The 15712-nt window shown below is 42.5% G+C and overlaps 1 protein-coding gene across 2 annotated transcripts in view; it reads right to left on the reverse strand.

The window, feature by feature from the left end:
- PDE12 (phosphodiesterase 12) overlaps nucleotides 1-13934 on the reverse strand; it is a 92044-nt gene extending 78110 nt beyond the window's left edge. Inside the window, exons 1-3 of one of the 2 annotated variants that reach the window (XM_003257223.3) lie at nucleotides 12500-13934; nucleotides 10793-10871; nucleotides 6645-10618 (exon numbers count right to left, since the gene is read on the reverse strand). In XM_003257223.3, coding sequence (XP_003257271.1) covers nucleotides 10176-10618; nucleotides 10793-10871; nucleotides 12500-13807 — 1830 coding nt within the window. In that variant the 5' untranslated portion in view covers nucleotides 13808-13934 and the 3' untranslated portion in view covers nucleotides 6645-10175. Of the gene's footprint in view, nucleotides 1-6644; nucleotides 10619-10792; nucleotides 10872-12499 lie in introns of those variants that run through there. The other variant, XM_012497989.2, reaches the window with a different exon arrangement.
- Between the last annotated feature and the right edge of the window lie 1778 nt (nucleotides 13935-15712).

The following is a 15712-nucleotide window of genomic DNA, read 5'->3' on the forward strand; positions in this document are numbered from 1 at the left end:
CCTTTTTTTTTTTTTTTTTGAGATGGTCTTACTCTGTCACCCAGGCTGGAGTCCAGTGGCAGGATCTTGGCTCACCGAAACCTTTACTTCCTGGGCTCAAGTGATCCTCCCATCTCAGCCCCACAAGTAGCTGGTACTACAGGCATGAGCCACCATGCCCAGCTAATTTTTATAGTTTTTAAAGTATTAGGCTGGGTGGGGTGGCTCACACCTGTAATCCTGGCACTTTGGGAGGCTGAGGCGGGCGGATCACCTGAGCTTGGGAGTTCGAGACCAGACTGACTAACATGGGGAAACCTCATCTCTACTAAAAATACAAAACCAGCCATGCGTGGTGGTGCATGCCTGTAATCCCAGCTACTCGAGAGACTGAGGCAGGAGAATCGCTTGAACCTGGGAGGTGGAGGTTGTGGTGAGCCAAGACCGCACCATTGCACTCCAGCCTAGGCAACAAGAATGAAACTCCATCTCAAATAATAATAATAATAAAGTATTAACTTAGCAACTTGACACATTTACCCCTAAAAATTATTTTTTCTTCAGTCTTTTTATTATTTTTTTAAAGTTCCTTTTTTTCTTTTTCCAAACAGAAGTGGTTTAAATGTTTTGGGAAAAAGTACTGAGAGATAACCCCTAGCCTTTCCCTGTTTTATGCAAACATAAAATCACTGTCACTGCCCTTATTTATTGAAGTATTCTTATGAAATAGTTGATGCTATCAAGATTCAATGCTTACTGTTCACTCAAATGTTAAACCTACTGTTGGTCAAGCAATAAGCGTTCTCTGTGACCACCCCTACTGTACAGAACAGTTGATTATATCCCTAGATTAAAAAGTATTCTGTCAACTAATTGTCAAATAATGTCAGTAGAGAAACTGAAGAGAAATTGTGATTCTCTTACAGGCTCACTTGGCAGCATCAGAGTTGAGGGTAGTATGATTATCTGTTCTCCGGTTCCCCTGTCCAATAAGCATTTTTTTTTTTTTTTTGCCCATAACATTTCCCGTTGTCTTTTGTCTCACTTTAATATAAGCTGCTTTTCTGTGATGTAATATCTTGATATTTTGTTAAGGGTTTCAATTTCCATGAAATTTTCCACTTACCTTATATACCCTCCATTGAAAATAAAAAAGGCATGGTAGCTCATGCCTGTAATCCCAGCACTTTGGGAGGCTGAGGTGGGAGGATCCCTTGAGGCCAGGAGTTTGAGACCAACCTGGTAAATATAGTGAGACCTCCATCTTTATTAAAAAAAAAAAAAAAAAGTGAAGTGTATCTTTTGTGGAGAGTATTGGTGTCTCATTCAGACACTTCAGTTTACTTGAGCATACAGAATTATCTTTCAGGTAGTAGTAATTACTTTCAGGTCACTTACTAGGATCAAACTTTTTTTTTGAGACAGGGTCTCGCTCTGTCGCCCAGGCTGGAGTGCAGTGGCGTGATCACAGCTCACTGCAGCCTCAACCTCCCAAGCTCAAGTGATCCTCCCACCTCAGCCTCCCACATAGCTGGGACTACAGGCCCATGCCATCACTCCTGGCTAATTTTTGTAGAGAGGGTTTCGCCATGTTGCTTAGGCTGGTCTTCAACTCCAGAGTTCAAGCGGTCCACCCACCTAGGCCTCCCAAAGTGCTGGGATTACAGGTATGGGCCACTCTGCCTTGCCCAAATTTAATTAAATGTGAAATACCTGGTTCTTTGTCATGGAGGTTTGAAAGTGACTCCTAACTTGTCACTGAAAACAAGTGCTTTACTGTTTTTTTTTTTTTTTTTTTTTGAGATGGAGTCTCACTCTTATCACCCAGGCTGGAGTGCAGTGGTGTGATCTCGGCTCACTGCAACCTCCACCTCCCGGGTTCAAGCGATTCTCCTGCCTCAGCCTCCTGGGGAGCTGGGATTACAGGCACACACCACCATGCCCGGCTAATTTTTGGTATTTTTAGTAGAGATGGGGTTTCACCATGTTGGCCAGGCTAGTCTTGAACTTCTGACCTCAGGTGGGATTACAGGCGTGAGCCACCACATCCGGCCAAGTGCTTTTCAATTGGGGAGAAACTAGAGAAAACAAGTGCTTGTACCTTCTGGTAGCTTGTACTTCTGGATGTTTCAATAATGTAAATATTGGTTAACAGCTTTGGTAGAATTAGTATGAAAACTAGATTGAATAACAACAGTCTGTAAGTTCACTACCTGAGGATCTAATAGGGAAAATATATTTCTACTAGTATATGAATGTGACATTGCATTCATGGGCCACTACTGGAAGGTTACTTGGCTGCTGTTGTTTCTTACTATGCTACTTTTAGAGGACTATCCCTTTATCTTAAATGGTTAAATTCTAATAAGATTGTGAGAAATGAATAGCAAAAGTGCTTATCTAGACACAGGCAAAGAATAATTAAGGTAGCTGTACTATTGGATGCCTGCCAGTATGGCTTCATGTGTTAGAGGCAGCGGAGTTAGGTTCCTTCCTGACCTTGTCAGTCATTTTTCTACATTGTTCAAATGATACGTTTTCAATTTTTTTTTTTTTTTTTGACACGGAGTCGTGCTCTGTCACCCAGGCTGGAGTGCAGTGGCACGATCTCAGCTCACTGCAACCTCTGCCTCCTGGGTTCAAGCGATTCTCTTGCCTCAGTCTCTGGATTAGCTGGGACTACAGGCGTGTACCACCACAGCCAGCTAATTTTTTTGTATTTTTAGTAGAGACGGAGGTTCACGATGTTAGCCAGGCTGGTTTCAAACTCCTGACCTCAAGTGATCCAACCGCCTTGGCCTCCCAAAGTGCTAGGATTACAGGCATGAGCCACTGTGCCTGGCCACATTGTCAATTTCATTGGGCATGTAAGTACTTGGTGTTGGACAGCTTATCCTTGCTTTCTGGGAACTCACCAGATTTTTGGTTACAGTGTTTCTTTTTTTTAGGCTGGGAACTAAAGGGATGTATGAAGCACAGACTAAGAAAGATTTGCCTCCTGGATGGCCCTGAAAAGGCAAGGGATGATGGATTATTATTATTATTTATTTTTTAAGAAGGCGTGGCTAAACAACAAATAACATTTTTAAATGGGCAAAGTATTTCAAAAGACATTTCTCCAGAGATATACAGATGACCAACAAGCACATGAAAAGATGCTTAACATTGTTAACCATCATGGAAATGCAAATCAAAACCACAATAAGATGCCACTTGACACTAGGATGCCTATAACCAAAAAGATAATAAAGTGTTGAGGATGGAGGGAAATTGGAACCCTCCCTCACATTGCTGGTGGGAATGCAAAATAGTACAACTGCTTTCAGTAATAGTCTGGCAGTTCCTCAAAAGGTTATCACAGCACCCAACAATTCCATTCCTTGTATGTGCCCAAGAGAAACAAAAACACATATTCACTCAAAAACTTGTACACAAATGTTTATGGCAGCATTATTCATAGAAGCCAGGAAGTGGAAGCAATTCAAATGTCTGTCAACTAATGAATGGACAAATGTGGTACGTCCATAAGATGGAACATTCATCCTAAAAACAAACTCCTGATACATCCTACAACAGCAAGAACCTTAAAAATATCCTAAGTAAAAGAAGCCAGTCACAAAAGACTACATAAATTATATGATTCAATTTATATGAAATGTCCAGAATAGGCAAATCCACAGAGACAGGTTAAGTTGTTGCCAGGAGCTAGGGGGAATGGGGAGTGACTGCCAAGTGAGTATGCAGCTTCTTTTGGGGGCCAGTCCTTGTCAACTGAGTTGATATGCAGCGACAAAAAGCTCTTAAGAAGAATGGGATTATGTGACGTGAGCCACTGTGCTGGCCTGATTCCATTATTTATAATGGAATTATTAAAAATTCTACAGCTTGGATAGAAATACCCTTTCTTGGTTTAAGATACCCGAAACACTATAGCCCAGCTTTTCTGAGGAAGGCCACTGTTTATTTCTAACTGATTTTATCTTTGGATGTACCATTTCTCCAAACTATTCCACAGGGGATATAAGAATTATATGCAATAAATACTTTTATTTTTTTATTTTATTTTTTTTTGAGACAGAGTCCCGCTTTGTTGCCAGGTTAGAGTGCAGTGGTGTGATCTTGGCTCACCGCAACCTCTGCCTCCTGGGTTCAAGTGATTCTCCTGCCTCAGCCTCCCCAAGTAGCTGAGACTACAGGCATGCACCACCATGCCCAGCTAATTTTTGTATTTTTAGTAGAGACGGGGTTTCACCATGTTGGCCAGGATGGTCTCGATCTGACCTCATGATCCACCCGCCTCAGCCTCCCAGAGTGCTGGGATTATAGGCGTGAGCCACTGTGCCCGGTGCAATAAATCCTTTTAAAACTGTGTATATCACATTTTAGAATAACTGAGGGAGTACAATTGGAACGTTCGTAACACAAATGAATGCTTGATGTGATGGATACTCAATTTACTCTATCGAAAGAAATATGTCCCACATAAGTATATACACCTACTATATACCCATAAAATGTTTTTAAAAGTTGCTAAATATGTTCTTTTCTGGAGAAAAACTTTGTTTTTAATTTTTTTAAAAAAGGGCTATGTGTGGTGGCTCACACCTATAATCCCAGTACTTTGGGAGGCTGAAGCGGGAGAGTCATTTGAGCCCAGGAGTTTAAGACCAGTCTGGGCAACATAGAGAGACCCCCATCTCTACAAATAATTTAAAAAATTAGCCAGGCATGGTGGCATGCACCTGTAGTCCCAGCTATTCCGGAGGCTGAGGTGGGAGGATCGCTTAAGCCCTGGTGTTTGACGTTGCAGTGAGCTATTATCATGCCACTGCGCTCCAGCCTGGGCAACAGCAAGACCCTGTCTTATTAAAAAAAAAAAAAAAAAAAAAAAATGTGTGCTGACTGGGTGGGGTGGCTCATGTCTGTAATATCAGCACTTTGGGAGGCCGAGGTGTGTGGATTGCTTGAACTCAGTTCAAGACCAGCCTGGGCAACATGGTGAAACCATTTTTTTTTTTTTTGTCTACAAAATATACAAAAATTGCCAGGCACGTTGGCTCACGCCTGTAATCCCAGCACTTTGGGAGGCCGAGGTGGGTGGATCATGAGGTCAGGAGTTCGAGAGCAGCCTGACCAACATGGTGAAACCCCATCTCTACTAAAAATACAAAAATTAACCAGGCATGGTGGCACGCGCCTATAATCCCAGCTACTCAGGAGGCTGAGGCAGAACTGCTTGAACTCGGGAGGCGGAGCTTGCAGTGAGCCAAAATTACGCCGTTGCACTCCAGCCTGGGCGATAGAGCAAGACTCCATCTCAAAAAAAAAAAAAAAAAAAAAAAAAAAAAATATATATATATATATATACAAAAATTAGCCAGGTGTGGTGGTGCGCACCTGTAGTCCCAGCTATTTGGGGAGGCTGTGGTGGGAAGATTGCATAAGCCCAGGAGGTGGCGGTTGCAGTGAGCCGTGATGGCACCACTGCCCTCCAGCCTGGGTGACAAAGCCAGACCCTGTCTCAAAAAAGAAAAGAAAAAAAAAGTGTTTATATTATCCAGTATAAGAAAGCCAACTAAACAAAGCCTATCCAATTCCCCTACTGAACCATCTTCAATATATAAGGAACACAAATGGTACGAAACTATCACAAATGCAACCTAGGAATACTTCAATACACTAAAAAAAAAGTACATCAACACTTCCTGATAACGTCATTAAAGTGAATTACTGAGCAAAATGGACTGTGTTATATAAATGCTTTGACATACATTCAATACATAAATTGGACAGAAGATAGAGATGAATAATTCAGTTTTCTGTGAAATTTTGCAAGGAAATTTTAAATTATGAGTAAAAATCTAATACTGACAATATGAACATGGATTTTTGACAACCCAGAGTTTGCTAGCATAGCAGATAGGTGAACAGATTTACTATATTTAAGATTATTTTGCCATTTATATATAAAATTAAAATTTAGGCCGGGTACTGTGGCTTATGCCTGTAATCCCAGCACTTTGAGAGGCTGAGGCGGGCAGATCACCTGAGTTCAGGAGTTCAAGACCAGCCTGGCCAATATGGTGAAACCCTGTCTCTACTAAAAATACAAAAATTACAACCAGTACTGTATGGTTATTTTGAAGTTAGTGCTAAGAAAAAAAAAAAAAATCACCAAGTTAATACAGCTCTAGTATTTTCAACATTTAAAAAAGTACTTTCACATAAAGTGAGAACACAGAATTTATATATTACCCATGTCAGTTAAAGCTGTTAAAAATTGTCCTCCCTACCCCCTACAAAGTGAAATCTAGAGTGGTTTTTTGGAGACAGGGTCTTGCTCTGTTACCCAGGCTGGAGTGCAGTGGCACCTTGATCACAACTCACTGCAGGCTTGACCTCATGGGCCCAGGTGATCCTCTGGCCTCAGCCTCCTGAGCAGCTGGGACTACAGGCATGCACCACCATGCCTGGCTAATTTTATTTTTTGCAGAGATAGGGTCTCACAATGTTGCCAAGGCTGGTCTTGGACTCCTCAGCTCAAGTGATCCTCCTGCCTCAGCCTCCCAAAATGTTGGGATTACAGTCAAGAGCCACTATGCCTGGCCTTCTAGATAGTGTTGCCTTCCCGTACTATATTAAGCAAATTATTAAAATTCTCAAAACACTGAAATATTTTTTATTTGTGTTTAAAAAATTCGTTTTCAGGGCAGGGGGAGGGATAGCATTAGGAGAAATACCTAATGTAAATGACGAGTTAATGGGTGCAGCAAACCAACATGGTACATGTATACCTATGTAACAAACCTGCACATTGGGCACATGTACACTAGAACTTAAAGTATAATAATTAAAAAAGAAAAAAGGAAAATTAGTTTTCAGTTATGGAAGGTTGGGCTTGTAATCTCAACTACTTGGGAGGCTGAGGCAGGAGGATCATTTTAGCCCAGGAGTTTGAGGCTGTAGTAAGTTATGACTGCACCACTGCACTCCAGCCTGGGTAACAGTGAGACTCTATCTCTTAAAAAAATTATGCTGAGAATATTTTCTGAGTTGTCACATGGGTCTTGTGATAAACTAATAATGCAAACTTTTATTTTTCATTACATATAAATATTGGATTTATCCCAACCAAACTAGTTTGCAGGGAACCTCTGCCTTTATTTCATGGCTGGAGAATGAGATACAAAAGACGTCAATTTCCATCGTAAGAACTTTCCACAGTAGTGTTCTTTGGACATTCTCTCCCTTGTATTAGGCTCCTCAGAAATCTATCTCCAGATTGAAACCAGCACATTCTGATGAGATCATAGCTTAGTACTCAGAATAATCACTACTCAGTGGAATTCTTGAAATTTTGAAACAACTGATTTTAGCATACAGAATTTCAAAAAGAACATACATTACAGCCAGAAACGATTGTTTGCTCATGAATTACGATTATTGGCAGACACATTTGCTGTAGCGGCAACCATGCAAGAGTTCATTTTAACAGAATAATATGTTCTGAAATACTCTTTTATAATCAATATAAAATTTTAGAATGTTAATTCCTATAGCAAGAACTTGTGACATTATAAAATGTGGTTTACCATAGAAAGTCACTAGATTTCCCATGTTTTCTTAGAATTAAATGTACTAAAAAATCCAAATGTAATAGAAAAATGCAATCACATAGGTGCTTTAAACAGACATTTCTGAATAACACTGCATTCTAACTCGTAAGTACAAAGAAATGCGTATGCTATTTATACATTTTCTTAGTGTTCCCTACCTTTGGACTCCAATCATTTTTAACGTATCTGTATACTGGAGATTTGATCACAGTATATGGCACTTCACAATAACATTCCATGTCCTAATAATCTGAAATGCCTGTATACAATCTTGAGTATATTGTTTAGTCAGAAAACATCAAAATTAAGGATATAGGACATGGAATGTCTGTTAAGTGCTGAGTTTTTCCAACTAGAGTTTAATCTAGCCAGTGTTAATGTGGAACCTGTATGCTTTTTTCATGGGCATGTTTGAATTTTTTCTTTCAAAATGTTTCTCAACTTCTTGATGTAACACTTTGTTTTCTCCCAAGTCACTCTAAGGGTTCTATCAACATCTTTCTTTGAAAGCAGCCCAAAAACATTTTTAAAAAGAAAAAAAAAAAAATCACAAGAGAATCAAGTTTTGGTTTTAACCTATTATTTATGTATTTGTAAACTGCTGTTAAAATGCTCTCAAAAATGTTATTTAGGAAGGCACAATTTGGTAGCATCAATTTTTTATTTATAGTTTTTTCTAAACAAGATCCCAAGAAACTTCCACTTTAATTTTTCCCTTGGAGTACTTAAAGTACTTCAAGGTTCAATGTCAAGTGCAGATAAAACCCCTTCATTTTCAAACTTACTAAGAGTTAACAATACATTTGATAGTGAGCAGAATATGAAAGTACAGATGTTATCAAAAGAGGAAAATTCTTATGATACTGGGTTCAGAGATTAAAGAATTTGAAACAAGGGCTTTCATGACTGGGGAAAATCAAAGCTTTTCTTGAAGGGGGTGGGCTTTTACTACTCGAGCTATTAATTAAATGCGGAAATGAGATAACATAGTTATCCTGAACATCAAAAAAGCAACAGCTAATACAGCTAATGCATTATAAATAATGTATTTGATAATTGAATTAGTAAAACCTGGTTACCACTCTAGGCTAGACACTAATCAGTATAATCATTTGTAGTTTCTAATTTTAAAAAGTTTGGCTTCATATTTAAATTTCCTTTTACTATATATATATTACATATATACACACTGTTGTCTGTAACTCAAACTATAATGCTTGTCTGTAAAAAGAATAGTTTTTTATTTCAGAGATGCTTAAAAGTCCCACTACTCACCTTTTTTCCTGTTTATAAAAACCAACAATTTTGAAATTACTTCTAGCATAGATATGCTCAATGATTCATCCAAAATTTCAAGCCCATATCAGTAGGTAGTTTTTCATAAAGTAATGTGCTATATTTTCTAATATCATATGGTCAAATACCCTGTTCATTTATGAACATTTTTCATGGGCAAGAGTAACTAAAGACAATGGGATCAAGCTGAATATGTTGCTACTCACTTTGAATACTAAATTGTGCTTGCATCCTAAAAATTAAAATGAGCTGCAGTAAGAATTAGAATATAAACTGTGTTCATTTGTACCATACACTAAAAACTAAAATCCTAAAAATAAGAATGAAAATACCTTACTTGTTCATTGAAAAATGAAAGATGAGAAGCAATAACAATTGGTGACGATTTATTTTTATCTTTTGTTAAAGCTCTGAAATTGTAGTAAATCGCTAACTAAATTGAGGTAGAGGTAGACCCTAATGTTACTCCTTCCATGTGTCAAGTCTCTCACCTTAGGTCTCTAAGGTCACCTATAACTTAAGTCTCTCACCCTTAACTTATATACATTTTCCCTCTTAGTACATAAGCATGATTCATTTTGGAATGTGTGTCATGAAAGAAAAATTAAGATCATTCAAATGGTACTTTAAAAATTCTGAACTACTAGCTAAAAAAATTCTCTTATAAAAATGTACACAAGGGCCAGGCGTGGTGGCTCACGCCTGTAATCCTAACACTTTGGGAGGCCGAGGCGGGTGGATCACCCAAGGTCAGGAGTTTGACACCAGCCTGGCCAACATGGCGAAACCCTATGTCTACTAAAAACACAAAAATTAGCCGGGTGTGGTGGCACATGCCTGTAATCTCAGCTACTTGGGAGGCTGAGGCAGGAGAATGGCTTAAACCCAGGGGGCGGAGGTTGCAGTGAGCCGAGATTGTGCCATTGCACTCCAGCTTGGGCAACAAGAGTGAAACTCCATCTCAAAAAAACAAACAAACAAAAAACACGATAATTCAATCTTCCTTTTCTGAGAGTCTCAAGTTGGAGAAAAATAATTCAATTTTCTATTTTGCTAGTAATAAATATATTTGTTTCTCCTCCAATTGTAGAGGAAAACGAGGAAAGAGAAGATGTATGATGCAAACATTATCAACAGTTTCATAACGAAGACAGGTAACATAACTATGAGGGTTGAACATTTTACCATTCCTCTTTGAAGGTTACATATAAGCTTTGATTCATATTAAATTTTCTGCTAAAACAACTACTTCCTTTTCAGACTTCAATTCCATTAAACACACATCTATTTCCATTTTAAATCACATACAAGTGCTATGTGATCAGAGGGATGGGAAACACTAGGTAAGGCCTGGTGGGTGGTAACTTCTTCGTGACTAGGTAATGGAATCACCTGTTCAACCTCTAAAGCGTTTAAGTCAATGAAAATGTAATCTAGACATCCATGAAAGCCACCAACATAATTTGTGTAAGCAGGTTCACCACAAGCACTTTTCAGATTGAAGAAATGCGTAAGAGACATGTTGCATCTTTCCTCCTCCCCATTGGAAGCCCAGTCTTCATGATCCTCTGGAATGCTGCCATTGATGACAAAATGATACATTCCTGTTGATGGTGTACTATTAAAGTCCCCACAAAATATAACTGGTATGCCAGGATACAGATCACATGAAACATGTCTAATGTGAGCCAAGGCTACTGCCATTTGAATGAGGCGAATATACCCACCTATGAATATAAAAAACATTAATGTAAGTATTTTTTAAAGTTGTCTTTAAGTTAAAAAAGAAAAACTACACAAATTACAGTCTCTGGGTGACGTTCAAGATATATATTTGTGTAAAACAGCTTTAAACAACCTTAAGCGTGTTTAAGTCACTTGTGATACCAAATAAAACCTACCTTTAGGATGCCAGTAAAGATGGGTATTAGCAACACATATCCTTTTAGAAGAGTCCTTTGTAGACTGAAGAACTGAAACCTAAAATAAACGGAAAGTGCCAAGAGTTCAGTTGGCATTTGCAAATCTCCTAAATGTTTTTGTCCGTTTGTTTGGTTTTTTGGGTTTTTTCGAGACAGAGTCTCACTCTCTCAACCAGGCTGGAGTGCAGTAGCGCGATCTCGGCTCACTGCAAGCTCCGCCTCCCGGGTTCAAACAATTCCCCCGCCTCAGCCTCCCGAGTAGCTGGGACTACAGACACGTGCCACCACGCCTGACTAATTTTTTTGTATTTGTAGTAGAGACGGGGTTTCATCGTGTTAGCCAGGATGGTCTCGAATTCCTGGCCTCGTGATCCACCCGCCTCGGCCTCCCAAAGTGCTGGGATTACAGGCATAATAAGCCAGCACGCCCGGCCTATTTTTTATCTAAGACTATATGGCGAACTAACGTTTTCTTCCATCTCCTTCCCTTGATGAATAGGACTGCAATCATGAAATCCGACTTGTTATTTAAGTTTCACGATCTACATGACTAGGTTCAGTGTAACATGTTTTAATAATAGTCCAATATAGGCCGGGCGCGGTGGCTCACGCCTGTAATCCCAGCACATTGGGAGGCTGAGGCGGGCGGATCACGAGGTCAGGAGATCGAGACCATCCTGGCTAACATGGTGAAACCCCAAACCCCGTCTCTACCAAAAAAATTAGCCGGGCGTGGTGGCACGCGCCTCTAGTCCCAGCTACTCGGGAGGCTGAGGCAGGAGAATCGCTTGAACCCGGGAGGCGGAAGTTGCAGTGCGCCGAGATCGCGCCACCGTACTCCAGCCTGGGTGACAGAGACTCCGTCTCAAAATAATAATAATAATAGTCCAATATATAAAGCTAGTAATATAAACAATGCATTTTACATGACAACACTTTGACTGGAGAAAGCGTTTTCAAGCGTAAGCACAGGCTTTGGAGTCAGGCAGACCTGTGTTTGAATACTCATTTTACCATTTATAGCAATGTGACCTGCAAAAAGATGCTTTTCTAGCCAGTTTCATACTGGTAATCACTGACAATACCATCCACCTCATGGACTGTTGTGTGGAGTCAATTAAATGATTTTACAAGGTGCATGAAACATCTTAGGTGCTCAAAAAAATGGTAGCTGCTCTTCTTACTATGAACAAAATCAATTACTTAAAAACTTTAACACACGAATGACATCTATAAAATGGGAATAGGGGAATTACTGTGAAGATTTAATGAGCATATGATTTAAAAAAAACTAGTTTATATTTATGGAGCACTTCAAAACACACCACGTTCTTAAATTTTAAGTACTTTAAAATGTGCCAGAACAGTGCTTGGCAAGTAGTAAAAAACATTAGCTACTGTTGTTCTTGCATTTAGCGTGTGTCCCTCTCGCTAGTTGTAAGCACTGTAAAAGTCCCTGCTTGTCTTGTTCAAGGCAACCTGCAGTGTGGCAGACACACCAGAGGTGTTCAAAAAATATCTGCTGAATGAATGAAGAGTAAACTTTGTGCTGAAGATACAAGGGCAAACACACCTTTCAACAATATCTGGATACTTTCATCGCAGTTTTAACCCCCACCTCATTCCTCGCCTTCCTGGCCCCTAAAAGTGGGACAGTATGTGAAGAGACGGGCGGAGCTACTTTACCTGAAGAACAGAAGATCTCTGGAGCACCTTCTCCTGTGCTGATGGGTACAAAACTAGTTTCTCCAGCAGTTCTTTGTGAAGTGGGTCGGACTCGAGGGCTTCGTAGAATGAAATGTCATGCTGGCTAAGAAGGCTGAACTTAGACTTTCGGTAGAAAGTGGCCAGGCCTTCGTGCTGCTTGATTCGAAACACCCCCTCGAGCCCGAAGGCCTCTAAGGCGGGTACCAGGCTGTCAGAAAACACTGCGCGGTCAACCTCCTGCAAACAGATGACATCGGCGTTGTAGCCGGTGAGTTCCTTCTGGATAAGGTTCTGGCGGTAGTCGAGCTCCAGGGCGTAGGGGGCACAGTATGGGTACAGAACCGTTCGCGAGAACTCAGTCTGCGCGTACGTGTCTGCCAGGATGTTGTAAGAGACAGTGCGGATGAGAGCGTCCTCCGTCACCTTCTTCGTGTAGAGATGCCGGTGGTCAAAAGTGCAGGTGCCAGGCCCAGCCTCTACCACACATACACTTTCCAACTCCCGGCTGGGCCCAAAGCGCTGCCCATCGCCTGGGGTGCAGTGAAGCTTGAGCCTTAGCCCGATGTCCGCATTGGACGGGGTGTAGACGCGCTCCTCCACATCAGTCTCAATCCAAGAAGAAGAAGGTGAGGAGGGAGACAATGACGAGGGGACACCGACCTCGGGCTCCGCGGCTCCGGGCTTGGTTTCCTTATACCAGCGGAAAAGGGAGCTGGCGGGATCCCCAAATTCGAGGCTGAGTTTGGGGCACACAGGGAACCCGGCCATGATGTAGCGCGGCAACTGCAGTTCGGTGAAGGCGGGCGGGTTGCGCTCCACCTTGTACTTAACATCGCCGATCTGCAGCACCGCGCCGTCTTGCCAGGCATCCACGTTGAGCACGTCCTCAGCCACTGCCTCTTCCCGGTAGTACAGCTTCACCACGGGCTCGCAGGCCACAGCCGGCTCGGGTCCCGGCCCTGAACAGGCCGCACCGCCGCTCGCATTAGGCCGGCTCTTCCTGCTCTTCTTGGCGGCGGCCGCCTTAGCGTGACCCTTTAGGGCATTGGTAGCGATGCGGCTGAGGACTCGACCCAGCGGCTCGCTCTGGTCGCGCTGCATGTTCTTGTGGCTACCATCAGCCAAAGCGAATGACAGGCTCAGCTTGGGTTCCGAGGGTACACAGCGCACTACAGCGCGCTCCATCGCTCCCGCCGCTGTCTGGCTCTCCGCTTCAGCCCGGCTCAGCTTCTCCACCGCCGTCCGGATCACCCGAAGCGCGGCGCGGGCGCCTGGGAGCCTCCACATGAACCTGGTGGCCTAGCGGTCGACAAGACCCGCGGCCGATCAGCGGCCTACTGTCAGGTGGAGCTGAGGAGCCGAGGCCGCCGGCTTTGACTCATTCAGACCTCGCGACTTCCGGCTAGCGAAGAGAGGGAATGAAGTGCTTCCGCCTCGCACTTTCGCCTAGCGCGTGGGCACTCATGTCTGTAATTCTCTGAAGATTAATTTTTACCTACAAGATAGGTCAGAATTATAGGGAAATGAAGACAATATAAAGGTGTCAGAGGAAAATACTAGATTCCACGGTTTTGTCGAAAGTGCATGCTGGTGACGGGAGGGCATGCCCTCCAAGCCGGAAGTGGATGGGGTGGTGTCACGTGTTCCGCTTCGCTGGAGGAGGCGGACACCTGTCTTGGAATCTTGGCTGGCGAACTCTCCTCCCTGCGCCCGGGGCTGGACTGCGCTAGGACGTGGAGGCCTCCACCCGGATTGCGAGCTTTACTCGCAGTGTGGAAGGTGTTGCCCAGTTCATCTCCACAGCTTTGCCGACCCTGATCGCTCGTTTCGGTGGCGTGGTGGGTTCACCCCAGGCTGAGCCAGCGCCTACGCACCGAGCAGAGCCTTTGTGGTAGTTAATAACGAACGATATACAATAACTCCGTTTAGTGAGCGCAGACTATGCGAGAAACGCTACACACACTAGCCTCATATTTCTTATGAGGTAGGTCTCTTTATCCATCGCTTTACAGATGCAGAGTCCCGAGATATTACCTGTTCAGGGTCACACAACTATTAATTGGCAGAAAGAAATAGTACTGACAAACTGCGGAAGGCTGTTTGTTATTTTTTATTAGAGACAGGTTGTCACTTTGACGCCCAAGCTGGAGCGCCTGATCATAGCTCACTGCCCCCTCGAACTCCAGGGCTCGTGCGATCCTCCCGCCTAACCCTCCCAAGTACAAACAGGCAAGAGCCACCCAGTGTTTATTTTTAGTTAGTAAACAGATAGGAAGACTCTTTCTATTTAGAGTTACTACATTTAACAAATAAAATTACAGGATCTCAGTTAAATTCAGTTTCAGATAAGGAATAATAATGGAACATACTTAAGAAATGGTTGTTTATCTGTTTATTTTTTTATTTTTTACGTAGGGTCTTGCTCTTTCACCCAAGCTGGAGTGCAGCTGTGCGATCTTGGCTTACTGCAACTTCGTTTCGTGCCTCAGCCTCCCAAGTAGCTGGGACTACAGGCACACACCACCACGCCCAGCTAATTTTTGTATTTTAGTGGAGAAGGGCTTCATCATGTTGCCTGGGCTGGTCTCGAACTCCTGACCTCAAGCAAGCCCCCTGCCTTACCCTCCCAAAATTCTGGGATAACAAGTGAAAACCACCTCCCCTGGGCTAAGGAATCGTGCACTTTATTGGTATTTCTTTTAAAGGTCTTGAAGAAGCCGGGCGCAGTGGCTCACGTCTGTAATCCCAGCACTTTGGGAGGCTGAGGCGGGTGGATCACCTAAGGTCAGGAGTTCGAGACCAGCCTGGCCAACATAGTGAAACCCCATCTCTACTAAAAATACTAAAAATACAAAAAATTAGCTGGGCGTGGTGGTGCACGCCTGTAATCCCAGCTACTAGGGAGGCTGAGGCAGGAGAATTGCTTGAACCTGGGAGATGCAGGTTGTAGTGAGTTGAGATCACACCATTGCACTCTAGCCTGGGCAACAAGAGCGAAACTCCGTCTCAAAACAAAACAAAAAAAGGTCTCGAAGAACGAATGAATTGCTTTACCTGTAGACCAGAAAGCGGTCCAGTGTGATGAGTACGGTGAGACCAGGGGAGAGTAGCAGATAAGAAAGATACGCATCCACCAGATTGTTTAGTGCATTCTAAGCCGTAGTATGAAGTTCTGGATTTCTTCTAAGAGGG

The sequence above is a fragment of the Nomascus leucogenys genome, chromosome 4, assembly GCF_006542625.1.
Source record: "Nomascus leucogenys isolate Asia chromosome 4, Asia_NLE_v1, whole genome shotgun sequence".
Taxonomy (NCBI): Eukaryota; Metazoa; Chordata; class Mammalia; order Primates; family Hylobatidae; genus Nomascus; species Nomascus leucogenys.